The sequence below is a fragment of the Hypanus sabinus genome, chromosome 2, assembly GCF_030144855.1.
Source record: "Hypanus sabinus isolate sHypSab1 chromosome 2, sHypSab1.hap1, whole genome shotgun sequence".
Lineage (NCBI taxonomy): Eukaryota > Metazoa > Chordata > Chondrichthyes > Myliobatiformes > Dasyatidae > Hypanus > Hypanus sabinus.
The window spans coordinates 196,756,967-196,771,553 of NC_082707.1; the positions used below are offsets into that span (position 1 = coordinate 196,756,967).

Below are 14,587 nucleotides of genomic sequence, written 5' to 3' on the forward strand. Positions count from 1 at the left end.
TTCTTCATGATTGCATCACTGTGTTAGTCCCAGGATAGCTGCTCTAAGATGTTGACCCTTAGCACTGCAATGAGGGTTGGTGTGTGTTTTCTTGATTTTCCCCTTCCCACTGTGAACTTCAGGTTCCATGACCTTGCTGTTGTTGAGTTGGAGGTTGTTGTTGCGACTCAACCTGCCGATCTATCTCTCACATCCTAAAATGGCGACATGGTGGAGCACTGCAGGTTCCAGTGGTTATCATGTAACACATCAAATTAGCAAACTTGCCTAGAGAAGTCAAAGTCTGGTTGTCAAAACCAGCACTATATAAATGCTGAGTAAGGCAGCACCTATTTGTTATTAATAGAAAGCCGTATCACACGAAATGAAAAACAGTTGTATGTAAAATAGGAATTTGCTTTCCTCTACTATTCCAGCTAGACTTTGAAAGCAGTTAGAATGGATTTGCTCCTGTCACATATTGAAGGTGACAGTTGGTGAAAGCAGCAATTTAGTGCCACACTTCTATTTTCCAAAGATATGCAAAAGCATGATTGTAGTTGTTGCTAAAAGCTTATGCTTTTGGTAAGAATTAATTGCATATGCTTGCTATGATATGCTTTTAGTTTTGCTTCTATTTTGAGCTTTTGATTTGTTGACTGTAGGTAGTATAACATGATTAGCGATTTACTTGTACATTTATCAGTACAACCATGGTGACGTGATTCTTTGTTTTCAGGCAGAAGAACTTTTTCTGTGGATCCCTCGGAAAATGCTGATGACTGTTGAATCTGCTAAAAATTCTGTACTAGGTAGGTCATAATTTACTAATGTAAATAAATTTTCCTATGATTACCTGTGATTCACTCTTTTCAGATGTTTAGTCATTTTTGAAGTACGTATCAATTGGAAGTTAGTCCAAGAGATTTTGCCTCTACCCTCTATCTTGGTTGGTCAGGTGAGAGATTAGACCATAAGATTTCAGAGCAGAATTAGACTATTTGGCTCATTGAATCTGATCTGCCATTTCATCATGGCTGGTCCATTTTCCCTCCTAGACCTAATCTCCTGCCTTCTTCCTGTATCCATTCATGCTCTGACTAATCAACCTTTGCCTTAAGTATACCTAAAGACTTGGCATCCACAGTCGACCGTAGCAATGAATTCCACAAATTCCCTAGTCTCTGGCTAAAGAAATTCCGACTCCTCTCTGTTCTAAAAGGACACCCCTTTATTCTGAAGCTGCATTCTCTGCTTTTGGGATCCCACCCTCATAAGAAACATCCTTTCCACATCCACTGTCTCTAGGACTTTCAATATTCGATGGGTTTCAATGAGTTCACCCTTCAGTCTTCTCAATTCTAGTGAGTACAGGCCCAGAGCCATCAAACGCACCTCGTGTGACAAGCCTTTCCCAAAATCTTTTTTTCCTGACCCACCTTTGAACCCTCTCCAATGTCAGCACTTCACGCAGATTAGTTGGTGTTTATTAAGTTGATGTTGCTGTGTAATAGCTTTCCAGGTCTGTTCCACCATAGGCCATTCCAATGCACCACTAACTTGTTCAATCTTGCTTGAGGGTTATTGTCATGTGCACCAAGTTACAGAATAAAACTTTGTCTTGCATGCCATCCATACAGATCGTTTCATTGCAACAGTGCATTGAGGTAGTACAAAGGAAAGCAATAACATAATGCAGAAGGAGGTGTCAGAGAGAGTTCAGTGCAGTGCAACAGTAAGGTGCAGTGACATAATGTGGTAGATGGTAAAGTCACGCAACAATCTTATTGTACTAGACAACATTTCAGTAGTTTCATAACAGTGGCATAGAAGTTGTGTTCTTGAGCCTGGTGGTATGTGCTTTCAGGCTTTTGTATCTTGCTGACTGTATGGAGTTTGAATGTTCTTGTGGGGTTTACCCTGGGTGCTCCATTTCCCTTGGAGTCATGGGACATGGGAAGAAACTGGACCATCTGGGAATAAATGAGAATAAATAGGATTAGTGCATATAGGTACTTGTTGGTTGGCTTTTGACTTGGTGAATCCAAAAGACTTTATGTATTAGGAGAAAGATGGCTCTTGCATTCAAGTTCCAGGCATTCCTCCTATGCTTAAAGCTAATTTGGGGTGTCTTAGCCAGGGTGGGTGAGAATACCATTGTAAAATCTTGTTTAAAGAGCTATGCCATGGCAATATTGTTCTTAGCAAAGGCAATTCATGTGTTGTTTGTAGAAACTTCCCATACCCCAATTGATAGACCATATTTTCCTGCACAACAGCATTTGCATTACTAGGTGAGAATACTTCAAAGGTATTCCAACTACATCTGATGTTATCTAAATATAAGCTCATCTTTGAAATTTGTTGAAAGTAGTTTTCATGAAGTAGCTAACATTGAGGCATCAATCAGTTAAAGCATCTTTGAAAGCCAGGTTTCACTACGGCACAGAAACAGGCCCTTTGGCACATCTGGTCTGCGCCAAAACATTAATCTGCCTCGTTCCATAGATCTGCACCTGGAACATAGCCCTCCATAACCCTTTCAGCTCCTGCAGTAGTTTTTAAAATTCCAAATTTAAACACCTGCCTGCATTCCCCTTGGGTTTTTGTAGCATTTGTGTGTAAATAAAGATGAACTGTGTTAATTTCACTCGTGTAGAAAATTTAATGTTATGGATTTTAAAATTAAATTATTGGCATCAGCTAGATTTCCATAGCTGTTCTGACGAGTGTGTAATTCTCTAAAATTTTACTTTGGTATTTTATTATTTTAACCCTATTGAAACTATTATGTGGAATTACATTTACCCCCGCAGCTCTAAAATTGTGTATATTATCAGTCATTCAACCTGTCAAATCTGTGCCAGCTCCAAGTTTAGGAAAACAACCAGTAGAGGATTTCCACTTCTTACTCCATAGCCCTATAAATCATTTTCCCTCTAGTGCCTATTCAATTCACTTTTAGATGCCATAAATTAATGTTTATTGACTGAATAATTGTGTTTTTTTTCCTTTTCACTAGAGATTTTAAAAAGGTAAATCTTTTTGGTTTTACTGAATTAGTTGGGTGAGGTCTCAAGTGTCCTCCATGGATAAAGTTTTTTCAGTTGTCAGAGAGTAGATCCACTCTGGGAATAAACACTGAGAAGACTGACCCTTCCATTCAGAATTGTAACTCCTGCTGAAAGGCCGCAGTATTGATAACATTGCAGAAATAAAAATGAGAGTGGAACTCAAATAGTTAAATCAGTAAAGAACAGCATATGCTGCCCCATTTATTGAAATGTGAAGCAGGCCTTTTTGATATATAATAGAAATTTAAATGGCTAGACCATCATTTCATTCACCAGTATCCCTGAATTCCTCTTGCATAACAACCCCACCCACACTGCCTGAAAGCTGTCAACCTACTCTCAAGCCCAAGAAACTGAAACCATTCCAGATAACTTATTTACTTATTGAGATGAACCTTAGAAATAGGCTCCTCCGACCCTTCGAACCACGTTGCCCAGCAGACCCTCAATATAATCCTAACCTAATCACAGGACAATTTACAATGACCAGTTAATCTATAAGCTGGTATCTCTCAGGACTGTGGGAGGAAACCCACACAGTCACAGAGAGAACAGACAAACTCCTTACAAGTTGCAGTGGGAATTGAACAGGGTTCGCTGGTACTGTAAAGCTTTGTGCTAACCACTATGCTAACATGCCGTCCCAAAGAATGACACCGCCTTTAAGTTGCATTTACAATGCAATTTAAGAAGTAAACAGTGTAACGCTATTGGTGCTTCATACATGATGAGACATGGGTAGTAGCAGGAAGATGAGTGGTTTCATAGCCTGGGGGAAGAAGCTGTTTCTAGTCCAAACAGTCCTTGTCCTAATTCTATGATTCCTCCTACTTGATGTTAGAGGTAAGAAATTGTGGTATATTGGGAGGAATCATTGACAATGATAAAGACTTTGCATACGCAGTTTTCCTAATAAATATCTTGGATGGGTGAAAGAGCCACTGTAATCCTCTCAGCAATCCTTTCTAGGGACTTGTGGTCATGTGCTTTGCAATTCCTGTGTATGAGATGATGATGCAGTTGGAAATACTGTAAATAAAGCTCTTTAGGATTCTGAAACCAATTTTGTTTTCCTTCTAAGAAATGATTTCTTAAATTGAGACTTGAGTACATCTTATTGATGGGTAATGCGGAACTGAAACATCCCTCTAAACTTTCATACTCTTAATGGTTTCTAACACACGTCATGCTCAGACTGCAGCACCTAAATTTTTAAAAATAAACTAGCTTTCTACATATTTTTCCCCAGTGATAATTTCTTTAGTCCAGGAGTTCCCAACCTGTTTCATACCATGGGCGGATACTATTAAACAAGGGTTCCGTGGGCCCCCACTTGGAAACACACACACAAAATGCTGGAGGAACTCAGCAGGCCAGGCAGCATCTAGGAAAAGAGAATAGTTGATGTTCCTCCAGCATTTTGTGTGTGTTGCTCGGATTTCCAGCATTTGCAGATTTTCTCTTGTTTGTTCCGTGCTTGGAAACCCCTGCAGGGGTCAGAGGGTGGTTAATCTGTGAAATTCATTACCACAGATGGCTGTGGAGGCCAAGTCATTGGGTGTATTTTAAAGTATAGATGCTGATAGGTTTTTGATTAGTCAGGGCGTCGAAGGTTTCTGGGAGAAGGCAGCTGAATGGGGCTGAAGTGGTTAATGAATCAGCCATAATGGAATAGCGGAGCAAACTTGATGGACTGAATGACCTAATTTTACTCTTATGTCTTATGGGGGAAATCTTGGAGGTTAGGTAATGGCTTTCTTAATAGAGAATTGAAACCAGCCTGAACTTTTTACTTTACTTGATGTCTAGGACCAGTGTATTCCCAGGATCGGATTCTGCAAGCCATGGGAAATATCACTCTAGCATTTCACCTGCTTTGTGAACGATTGAATCCTGATTCCTTCTGGTTGCCCTACATTAAGACTTTACCTATGGAGTATCATACCCCTTTATACTTCGAAGAGGAAGAAGTACGTTACCTTCAGTCAACACAAGCCATCCATGATGTCTTTAGTCAGTATAAAAACACAGCTCGCCAATATGCGTATTTTTATAAACTCATCCAGGTAAGTTGAGCTTGTATAGCATTATTTAAATGTTCATCAAGGAAGAACTTTATTTGGCATATTAATCAGGTGTGTTGATCAGAGTGCAGTATACAACCAAAAACAACATTCAACAATGATAAAGAATTATATAAAAAAGTTAGAAGTTAAAGTATGAATATAGAATAAAATATGTATAAATATATAAATACAATGTAAATAGCATTTATAAGAAGTTGCTTAACGTGTTTACAGTGCAGTAACTAAGGCAATTGAAAGAGGGAGGTGGGGTGACTAACTAGAATGGTGGATCAGATTAACTGCCTGGAGGAAGAAACTTTTAAGATGGTGAAGCTTTTGTTTTAATAGCCTCATAGCAGTTTTCAGACGGGAGCTTTTGGAAAAGGCAGTTTGCAGGTGGGCAGTGTTCCCAGTGATCTTTCTCTGCCTGTTTCTTTGTCCTGGACACATGCAAGTCCTGCAGTGATGGTAGCCTGCAGCCAATGACCTTGTCTGCTCAGCTGACAGTTTGCAGTAGTTTTTGCAAATTGCTGAAGGATGCTGCATGATACCAATCAGTAGTGGCTAATGTGAAGATAATCTGAATTTATCTGAAGAAGATCTCTCTTTCAACAGTCAGCTGGTGGCCATTTCAAGAGCTATTTTTCACATGCAGTCTGTATTTACAGTTAGAAAAGTTTGTGAACCGTAGATGTCCAAGTGGAGTAGCCAGATTGTTGACTCCATGTTTACTTTTTCATTTTAATTTTTGTGAATCAACTCTCTTCCCTTTTGTAAAGTCTCTTAGACCCCTTGCCCCATGCTGAGCACCACTGACCTAGTATGTTCCTGTGTCGTTTGTAATTGCATTTCTGTCCATTGCAAGGATTATTGAGGAACTCTGGTAAAATTTGACTGTGGTTCAGAGACGATAATTGCCATCTAACCTGTATAATTTTTTTTATTTTGGCCATGTTTCATGATTTTGCCTTTGCAGAATTCCAATTGAATCACTTTGCCTGGTGAACTATTGCTGTTTAATAGGAAGCAGAGAGTATCGATGAGCAGATTTAGAGTAGGTCTGTTCTGAGACTTCCATGATATTAGTGGCTTGAGTAGGGCGCCTGGTGTTCAGGTTTGCTAAATGACAGTGTATTAGTAATATAAGTCCAGCAGATTGAAACTCAAAATTATAACAAAAATCTAAGAGGCACAGCATTGTCCACCCTTTGAGGAGATTGAGGTGTACAAGGCTCCACACCCCCATTCCATCAACTTCCTACAGGAACACCGTCAAGAGGGTCCTGCCTGGCTACATCATTGCGTGGTACGGAGGCTGCAAGGCATCAGACCACGAGACCCTATAGAGGGTAATAAAAACTGCTGAGGGTCACTGGGGTCTCTCTCCTCCCTATTTGTGACACTTATTGAAACATTGTTGAGGATCCCTACCATCTATCCCAGAATCTTCTTGACATACTGCCATCAGGAAGAAGATAGAGGAGCATCAGGACTAGGACTGCTAGACAGGGCCCTGCCACCACTGAGATCTCATGATGAGGACAGCAAGCTGTTTACTGTTTATCTACGCTACACACTTTAAATTACAATCATTAACTTATTTGTGGTAATATTTTGTTTTATATTTTGCGATATGTATTGTGGGTGCACCATGGTCTGGAGGAACATTGTTTCATTTGATTGTACACACGTATAGTCAGGTAACGATAAACTTGAAATTATGTTCATTGTGAGCAAATGTGAGGTCAGAAACTAAACTTGTATTGAACAGGTGAGCGTATATTATAAATGGAGAAAAGCTAGAAACAGCGAAGGTCCAAATCTGTGGTCTGTACTCAGTTTGGCTTAAATGATTTCAGAGATACAGCAATGTGGCTGAATTTCAACTGACCTGTGCAGTGGCTTAGAAACGGTTTATTACTTTAACATGTACCAAGGTACAGTGAGGACTTCCCTTGCTTACTGTACATACAAATCAATTCATTACACAGTCCAAGGGAAAAACAATAACAATGTAGAATAAAGTATAACAACTACAGAGAAAGTACAGGCAATACACACAAAATGCTGGTGGAATGCAGCAGGCCAGGCAGCATCTACAGGAAAAAGTACACTCGATGTTTCGGGCCGAGACCCTTTTGCAGGTCAGCAATAAAGTGTAAGATCATAATGAGGTAGATTTTTAAGGTCTAAAGTCCATCTGATCATACCAGGGTTGCTTTCAGTGGTCTTGTAACAGCAGGATAGAAGCTGTCCTGGAGCCTGGTGGTTTCAGTTTTTGATGGGAGCGGAAAGAAGAGGAAATTTCTGAGTGGGTGGTGTCAGATTATGCTGACTGCTTTGCTGAGGCAGCGAAGTACAGACTGAGGCCATTGACAGGAGGCAGGTTTCCATGATGTGCTGAGCTCAGTCCACAACTCTCTGCAGTTTCTTCTAGTTATGGGCAGAACAGTTGCATCCATATCATCTGTATAAGATGCTCTCTATGGTGCATGGATTTTAAAAATTGGTTGGGGGACATGCCAATGGATTTTAGCATCCTGAGGAAATGGAGACGATGGTTTTGGTGTTTAATATGGTGTTTGTCATTTTTTTAAAAAAATTGGATAGGTATCTGTACAGGAAAGGAATGGGGGGTTATGGGCTGAGTGCAGGTAGGTGGGATGAGGTGAGAGTAAGCATTTGGCACGGACTAGAAGGGCCGAGATGGCCTGTTTCCGTGCTGTAATTGTTACATGGTTAATATTATGGGGCCAGAACAAGTAATTTACACTCTTGGGACCTTGAAGTTCTCAAACCCCTCAAGCTCAGCATAGCTGATGTAGATAGGAACATGCGCACTGCCCCTTTCTGGAATTCAAAAAGCAACTCTTTTGTTTTGCTGACATTAAGGGAAAAGTTTTTGTCATGACAAGGCTCTTTTCACGTAATCCAACTCATTTTTATTTGAGTTATGAGCCACTATGGTGGTATCACTTCAAACTTTTAGGTGGAGTTAGAGCAGAATTTAATCACTTAGCCGTGAGTGTATCGGTTGTAAGTCAGGGGCTGAGGATGCAACCTGTGGAGCACCAGTGTTGAGAATAATTGTGGCAAAGTGTTGCTGCCCGTCCTTACTAAGGCATTCAGAGATCTGCAATAAATGCTGGTCTTTTGGCAATGTTCATGTAGTATAAGAGATTAGCGAAAATTGAGTAGCAGCAAATGCAAGAAGTAATTGGAAAGACTACTGAAATGCTAACTATTGTATCCCAAAGGTTGGAATGTAAAACTAGTACTTCATTTAAACAGAATCTTCACTGACCTCATTGCATCTGGGTTTGGGAATAGGCTTAAAAGAAGCACAAATGCAGATTAATTTCAGATTGATACTGTACCTTTGAGCAGGGTTGACCCGTGCTCATTGAAGTTTGGAAAATTAGAGATGTTGTTCCAAAAAATATGTTCAACCCTCATTGGATTTGAAAGGATAAATACTAAGATGCTATTTTAGCTCTTGGGGAAATCCAGAACAAGCAGGTATTATTTCATTAAATAGAAGTCTCCTACTGTTCTATTTTGTCACATTCACAGATGTCAAATTGTGAAAACTGTGTAATATACTTTTGAATTCAGGGTGAGCTGTGGATGATTTAAATGATACATTAAAAGATTAATTAATATAGGGAAGCTATTTTCCTCAGTGGGTTAATCCTAACAAAAGGATTAATAAGGTATAAACAAACAAAAACTGTACCTGCTGGAAATCTGAAGTAACAGAAAACGCTGTGGAAATTTTATTTATATATTTATTTATTGGGATAGAGCGTGGAATAGGCCCCTCCACCCCTTCCTGCTGAATGACCCAGCAACCCCAGATTTAACCCTAGTCTAATCATGCGACAATTTATAATAACCAGTTAACCTACCAACTGGGGCATCTTTAGACTGTGAGAGGAAACCAGAGCACCTAGAGGAAACCCATGCGGTCATGGGAAGAATGTACAAACTCCTTATAGGCAGTAGCGGGAATTGAACCCATGTCACTGGTACTGTAAAGTGTTGTGCTAACCAACTATCATGCCACCTCAAATCTCAGCAAGTCAGACAGCATCTGTGGAAAGAAACGTTTCAGATCAGTGACTCTTCATCAGAACTAGAAAGTAATTGTAATAATATCATACAAATAAAATATTAGTACTTAAAGTAAAATTATAACTCTTCTCCCTTGCAGACACTTATGGAATTTTTCTCTCATTCACTATGACTCGCCCCTTCCCTCAACAGTCCTACACTCCTCCCACAATTAAAAAAAAATCTATTTAAGGGTCTCTGCCTGAAAAGTCGACTGTACTTTTTTTTCCCATACGTGCTGCCTGGCCTGCTGAGTTCCTCCAGCATTTTCCTGTATGTTGCTTGGATTTCCAGGATCTGCAGATTTCCTGTTGTTTTTTCCCCCACTAGTTAATCAATGGATAAGAATTTTGAGGGACTAGGCAGGTAAATTTTTAACATTAACTATGACCTCTGAGTACATGATCTCCTGCCTTCAATGACTGGTAAACAGTTTCTGCCTATTATATTGCCCTGTTCTGCAATATACTGTTCAGGTGTCTTATCTCCTGCTGTTTAAAGACACAGAAGGATGCAGGCAGGTTTGTAAATGAGGAAGCACTATGCCTGAAAAGACAAAGAAGTAGCACAACTGGAGGACAGTTGGAAGTCACGATGCCTAGGTCAATTAAAATGATCCATTGCTGCAGTGAGAGTGACATATTCGTTATTTTGCAAGGTTAAGTTGTGCTGATTGATTGGATTAATGGAATTTGATCACAACTGCTGTTTCTGAGATCATTTCGTGGTGAAGTATAACAATTCACTCATTTGTTGCAGCCCTTTCTCACTAATCCCTGCTTATTCCATATTCTGAGAAATTGAAGTGCGCACACGAAAGACATCAATATCTGGTTCAGGTCACAAAGGGATACTTTTGTCTTACAATTAAAATCACACTCACACTCATTCACTCTGCTCTTGGAGCCACTGAAACCATTTAAAAATCGGAAGGCATCTACAACAGAATTAAATTGAGAAAGATTGTATAATTAACACAATGACAGTGGGGAAAATTAGAAAGCATTTGTATATAATTGATACAACATGTTTGGTTTCGTTTTCTGATGTAGCTAATTACTGCAGAAACTAGTTGGTTTCTCCCCATAATACCTAGAATTTGATTGCTTAGTCACTATTTTGCAATACTAGATATTGTTCCACTTTCTCCATTTTTAGACAGGATTGCATGGGGAAATCATAAGCACATAAAGCAGTTGAGGTCAACTGACAGACATCTATATTTTTACATTTTGTGTTTCAAGGCTCAAGGGATTCATTGGCCTGTTTCCATTTCTGCCTTCAGTGCTTGCAAGTATTTCAGTATATAACACAATTAGAGTTGTAATTTCCAGCAAGCCAACAGTGAACTCACCTGAATCCCATATTATCTAATTCAATTAACTAGTTTGTGCACTATTATGGACTTTGCAAGACCAATTAATGAAGCAATAATGAAGTCAAGTTCTATAGATGCTCTGCATAATCATGCTGAAGGCTGGCATACAGGGAATCCTCTTAAAGCTGCAAGAAGCCTCAACATGTTTTTTCCATTAATAAAGTGATGTTTATATCCAAACGTAGCTCTCATGCAACCACTGGCAATTTGTTAGTATAAAGAAGGTAGATTCCATACTTCATTGATACCTGGCACTCAGTGTCTCACAGATCTTGAGAAATCAGTCCACAAAGAACTCTTCTGTTGACCCTTACAGTAGAATTGAGAAGAACAAGAGAAAAGTCAATAACAATGATCCTACTTTGGATGGTCAACCTATCATTCTGCCTATAGATTCACTCTTCAGAACTTGACAACTTGCGTACTCTATTGCTTATTTATCACTATTTTGTTTTTCTTTTCTCTTTGCATTTGTGCAGTGTATTGTCTTTTGCAATTAGGTATTTGTTCATCTTTGTGTGTGTTTTTCATTTACTATTGTGTTTCTTTGTAGTCACTGTGAACTCCCACAAAAAAGCGAATCTTGGGTTAGTGGTGGTTGTCCACAGAGTTCAGAGATGACAGGAAACCTATGCAGGAGAGTTTCAAAGTTTAAAAAGCCACTGCACTGGGGCCTCGGAAGTCCGGGCCCAGTGGTACAAACAAGTGACTCAAACTGGAGTCTTCCTTGGTTGCAGTGGATGAGCACAATGTCTTCTGGGCCTTGTCATGCCCTTTGCTCTCCGGAAAGCATTGCAGTACTGCCATCTTGGCAGTTGGATCTCACTGTAGATCTCATGTGCTCAGTCTGCTGGAGCTGACTTCACATGTTAGGACAGGCATGTCCCTGTCCCACCAGGATACGAGCCCACCAGCTTCCCTCACCTGGTTTAGCCTGCGTATCGAAGCAGTGTACCAGGGTGAGGCCGCTGTTGCACGCAAACAGCTACTTGGAGCCACAGGTGAGCACTGAGTGTCGGGTGGGGACCAAAGGAGAGTGAGTTGCCCAGAATTGACATGACGACTCCCTTCACCAGAGAAGTCAACCCTCTATGGACACCTCATACATGCCCTCAGGGTAGTATACTGTATGGTGACATATGTACCTTGATAATAAATTTGCTTTCAACTCTGAACTAGTATAAAATGTCAACTTGTCCAGGTTAGTTTCCAGTACTGGAAGGCTCATTTTCTTTCTGATGAACATGTACAGGATTTTTGAGACAACCTTTTAATGCAGTAAACTTATTTTGATTTCATGATTGACAGTTAAAGTTAGGGCTAAGAGTGCTTGATGGATTGACATACTGTTTGGAAAAACTACCTACATGTTCAGGTGGGAAGTCCCTACTTGGAGAAGAGTTCGGAGTAGATTTTGTCAAATGAAGGCAGCAGGTGCTGTAAATATTTAGCAGGTGAGGCAGCATCTGTGGAGAGGGAAATGAAATTCAGTGACACTTGATTCATTCATCATTATTGTGTGCCATGTCATATAAAGTAGGATATCCTGGTCTTTGACCATGATTGTTCTTGGCACATTTTTCTACAGAAGTGGTTTGCCTTTGCCTTCTGGGCGGTGTCTTACAAGATGGGTGACCCCAGCCATCACCAATAATCTTCAGAGATTGTCTGCCTGGCATCAGTGGTTGCATACCAATATATTTCTTTCCTGTTGACTCTGACAATAGAATTGAGAAGAACGAGATAAAAGTCAATAGCGACGATTCTACTTTGGATTCTCAACCTTTGATTCCACCTATGGACTTGTGGTGTGCACCAGCTGCTCATACAACTATCCACCAACCTGCTCCCATGGCTTCACGCAACCCTGATTATGGGGAGGTGGGCTAAGCAGGTGCTGCATCTTGTTACCATGGGTGACCTGCAGGCTAGCAGAGGGAAGGAGCACCTTACTCCTTCTTTGTTAGAGATGTACCGCCACCCAGACATTTCATCAGAGCGGGAGAAATGAGCAAAGAAGTGTGTTTTTAAGATGAAGGGATTACTGGAAAGAATAAGTGGAGTGTTTGTGACAGAATGGTCTCCAAGGTTCTCCAGGTGACAGTTGGAGAATGAAATGCAGAAGAACGTGTTAGAACTGTGAAAATCAGTAAAGCCAAAACTGCAGATCCTGAAAACCTGAAGTAAACAGAAAATGCTAGGAAAGCTCACCAGGTTGGGTAGCATCTGTAGAAAGACAAGCTGTCAATGTGATGGGTCTGTGACATTTTTTGTTTCACTTTCCACCTGTGTTGCCTAGCCTACAAAATTGTTAAAGAATTTTTTTGTTTTATACAAGTGTCCCCCGCTTTACGTCGCTCCACTTTTACAAAAGACCTACATTGGTAACCTGTTTTCACATTACAAAGAGGATTTTCGCTTTTACGAAAATTTTTCCTATATAAATTAATGGATTTTTGCTTTACGCCATTTCAGCTTAAGTAGAGAGGGGAAGATGCCATCAACGATGCCCTTACCCGCATCTCCTCCATTTCCCGCACTTCGGCCCTCACCCCACCCTCCCGTCACCACAACAGGGACCGTGTTCCCCTTGTCCTCACCTACCACCCCACCAGCCTCCGGATCCAGCATATTATCCTCCGCAACTTCCGCCACCTTTAACAGGACCCCACCACTAAGGACATCTTTCCCTCTCTACCCCTCTCTGCTTTTCGCAGGGATCGTTCCCTCCATGACTGCCTGGTCCACACGTCCCTCCCCACAGATCTCCCTCCTGGTACTTATCCCAGTAAGCTCAAGTGCTACACCTGTCCCTACACTTCCTCTCTTACCACCATACAGGGCTCCAAACAGTCCTTCCAGGTGAGGCAACACTTCACTTGTGAGTATGTTAGGGTAATCTATTGCATCCGGTGCTCCTGGTGCGGCCTCCTCTACATCGGTGAGACCCGATGCAGATTGGGGGACCGCTTCGTCGAGCACCTCCGCTCCATCTGCAACAACAAACAGGATCTCCGGGTTGCCACCCACTTCAACTCTGCTTCACATTCCCATTCGGTTATGTCCGTACATGGCCTCTTTTACTGCCATGATGAGGCCAAACTCAGGTGGGAGGAGCAACACCTCATATACCATCTGAGTAGTCTCCAGTCCCTTGGTATGAACATTGAATTCTCCAGCTTCTGGTAATTCCCTCCCTCTCCCTTCCCCCATACCAGTTTCACTCTGCCTCGTCTTTCAGCTGCCTATCACCTCTCTCATGATTCTGCCTTCTTCTACTACCCATAGTGCTTTCCCCTTACATTCCTTCTTCACCTCTCCTGCCTATCCCCTCCCCACCCCTTGATCTTTCCTCTGATTGGTTTTCCACCCTCCCCCCACCTTCTTTATGGGACCCCTGCCCCCTCCTCCTTCAGTCCTGACGAAGGGTCTCGGCCCGAAACGTTGACTGCTCATTTCAGTGGATGCTGCCCGACCTGCTGAGTTCATCCAGCTTGTTTGTATGTGTTGTAGAAAAATAATTCTCTGCAGAAATGTACTGATGGACTGAATTGAACATTGTTGCACTTAAAATAGAACAGTACAGACCACTTAGCCCACAATTTTGTGCCAGACGTTTAACCAACTCCAGAATCAATCTTTTCCTTCCCTGCCATAGAGCCCTCAATTTTACTTCCATCAATATACCAATCTAAGGACCTCTTTTATGTCCTTAGTTGTATCTATCTGTACCACTACCCACTACTGACTGACTCTGTGTGTGTGTGTGTGTATATATACACACACACACCCTCACCCATCATTCCCCCCACTATATTTTCTTCCAATTACCTTAAAATTATGCCATCTCATACGAGCCATCTCTGCCCTGGGAAGAACATGCTGGTACTCTGCTGTATCTATGCCTCTTATCATCTTGTACACCTCTATCACATCACCTGTTGGCACTCCTTGGTTGTATAACTTTGAATAAATTC

General features: G+C 41.1%; 1 protein-coding gene across 7 annotated transcripts in view; it reads left to right on the forward strand.

Annotated features, from left to right (window-relative positions):
• setd3 (SET domain containing 3, actin histidine methyltransferase) overlaps positions 1 to 14,587 on the forward strand; it is a 167,679-nt gene that overhangs the window by 40,331 nt on the left and 112,761 nt on the right. For all 7 annotated transcript variants that reach the window (XM_059962375.1, XM_059962352.1, XM_059962356.1 and 4 more), the window contains exons 5-6: positions 719 to 791; positions 4,863 to 5,119. In XM_059962375.1, coding sequence (XP_059818358.1) covers positions 719 to 791; positions 4,863 to 5,119 — 330 coding nt within the window. The remainder of the gene's footprint in view (positions 1 to 718; positions 792 to 4,862; positions 5,120 to 14,587) is intronic.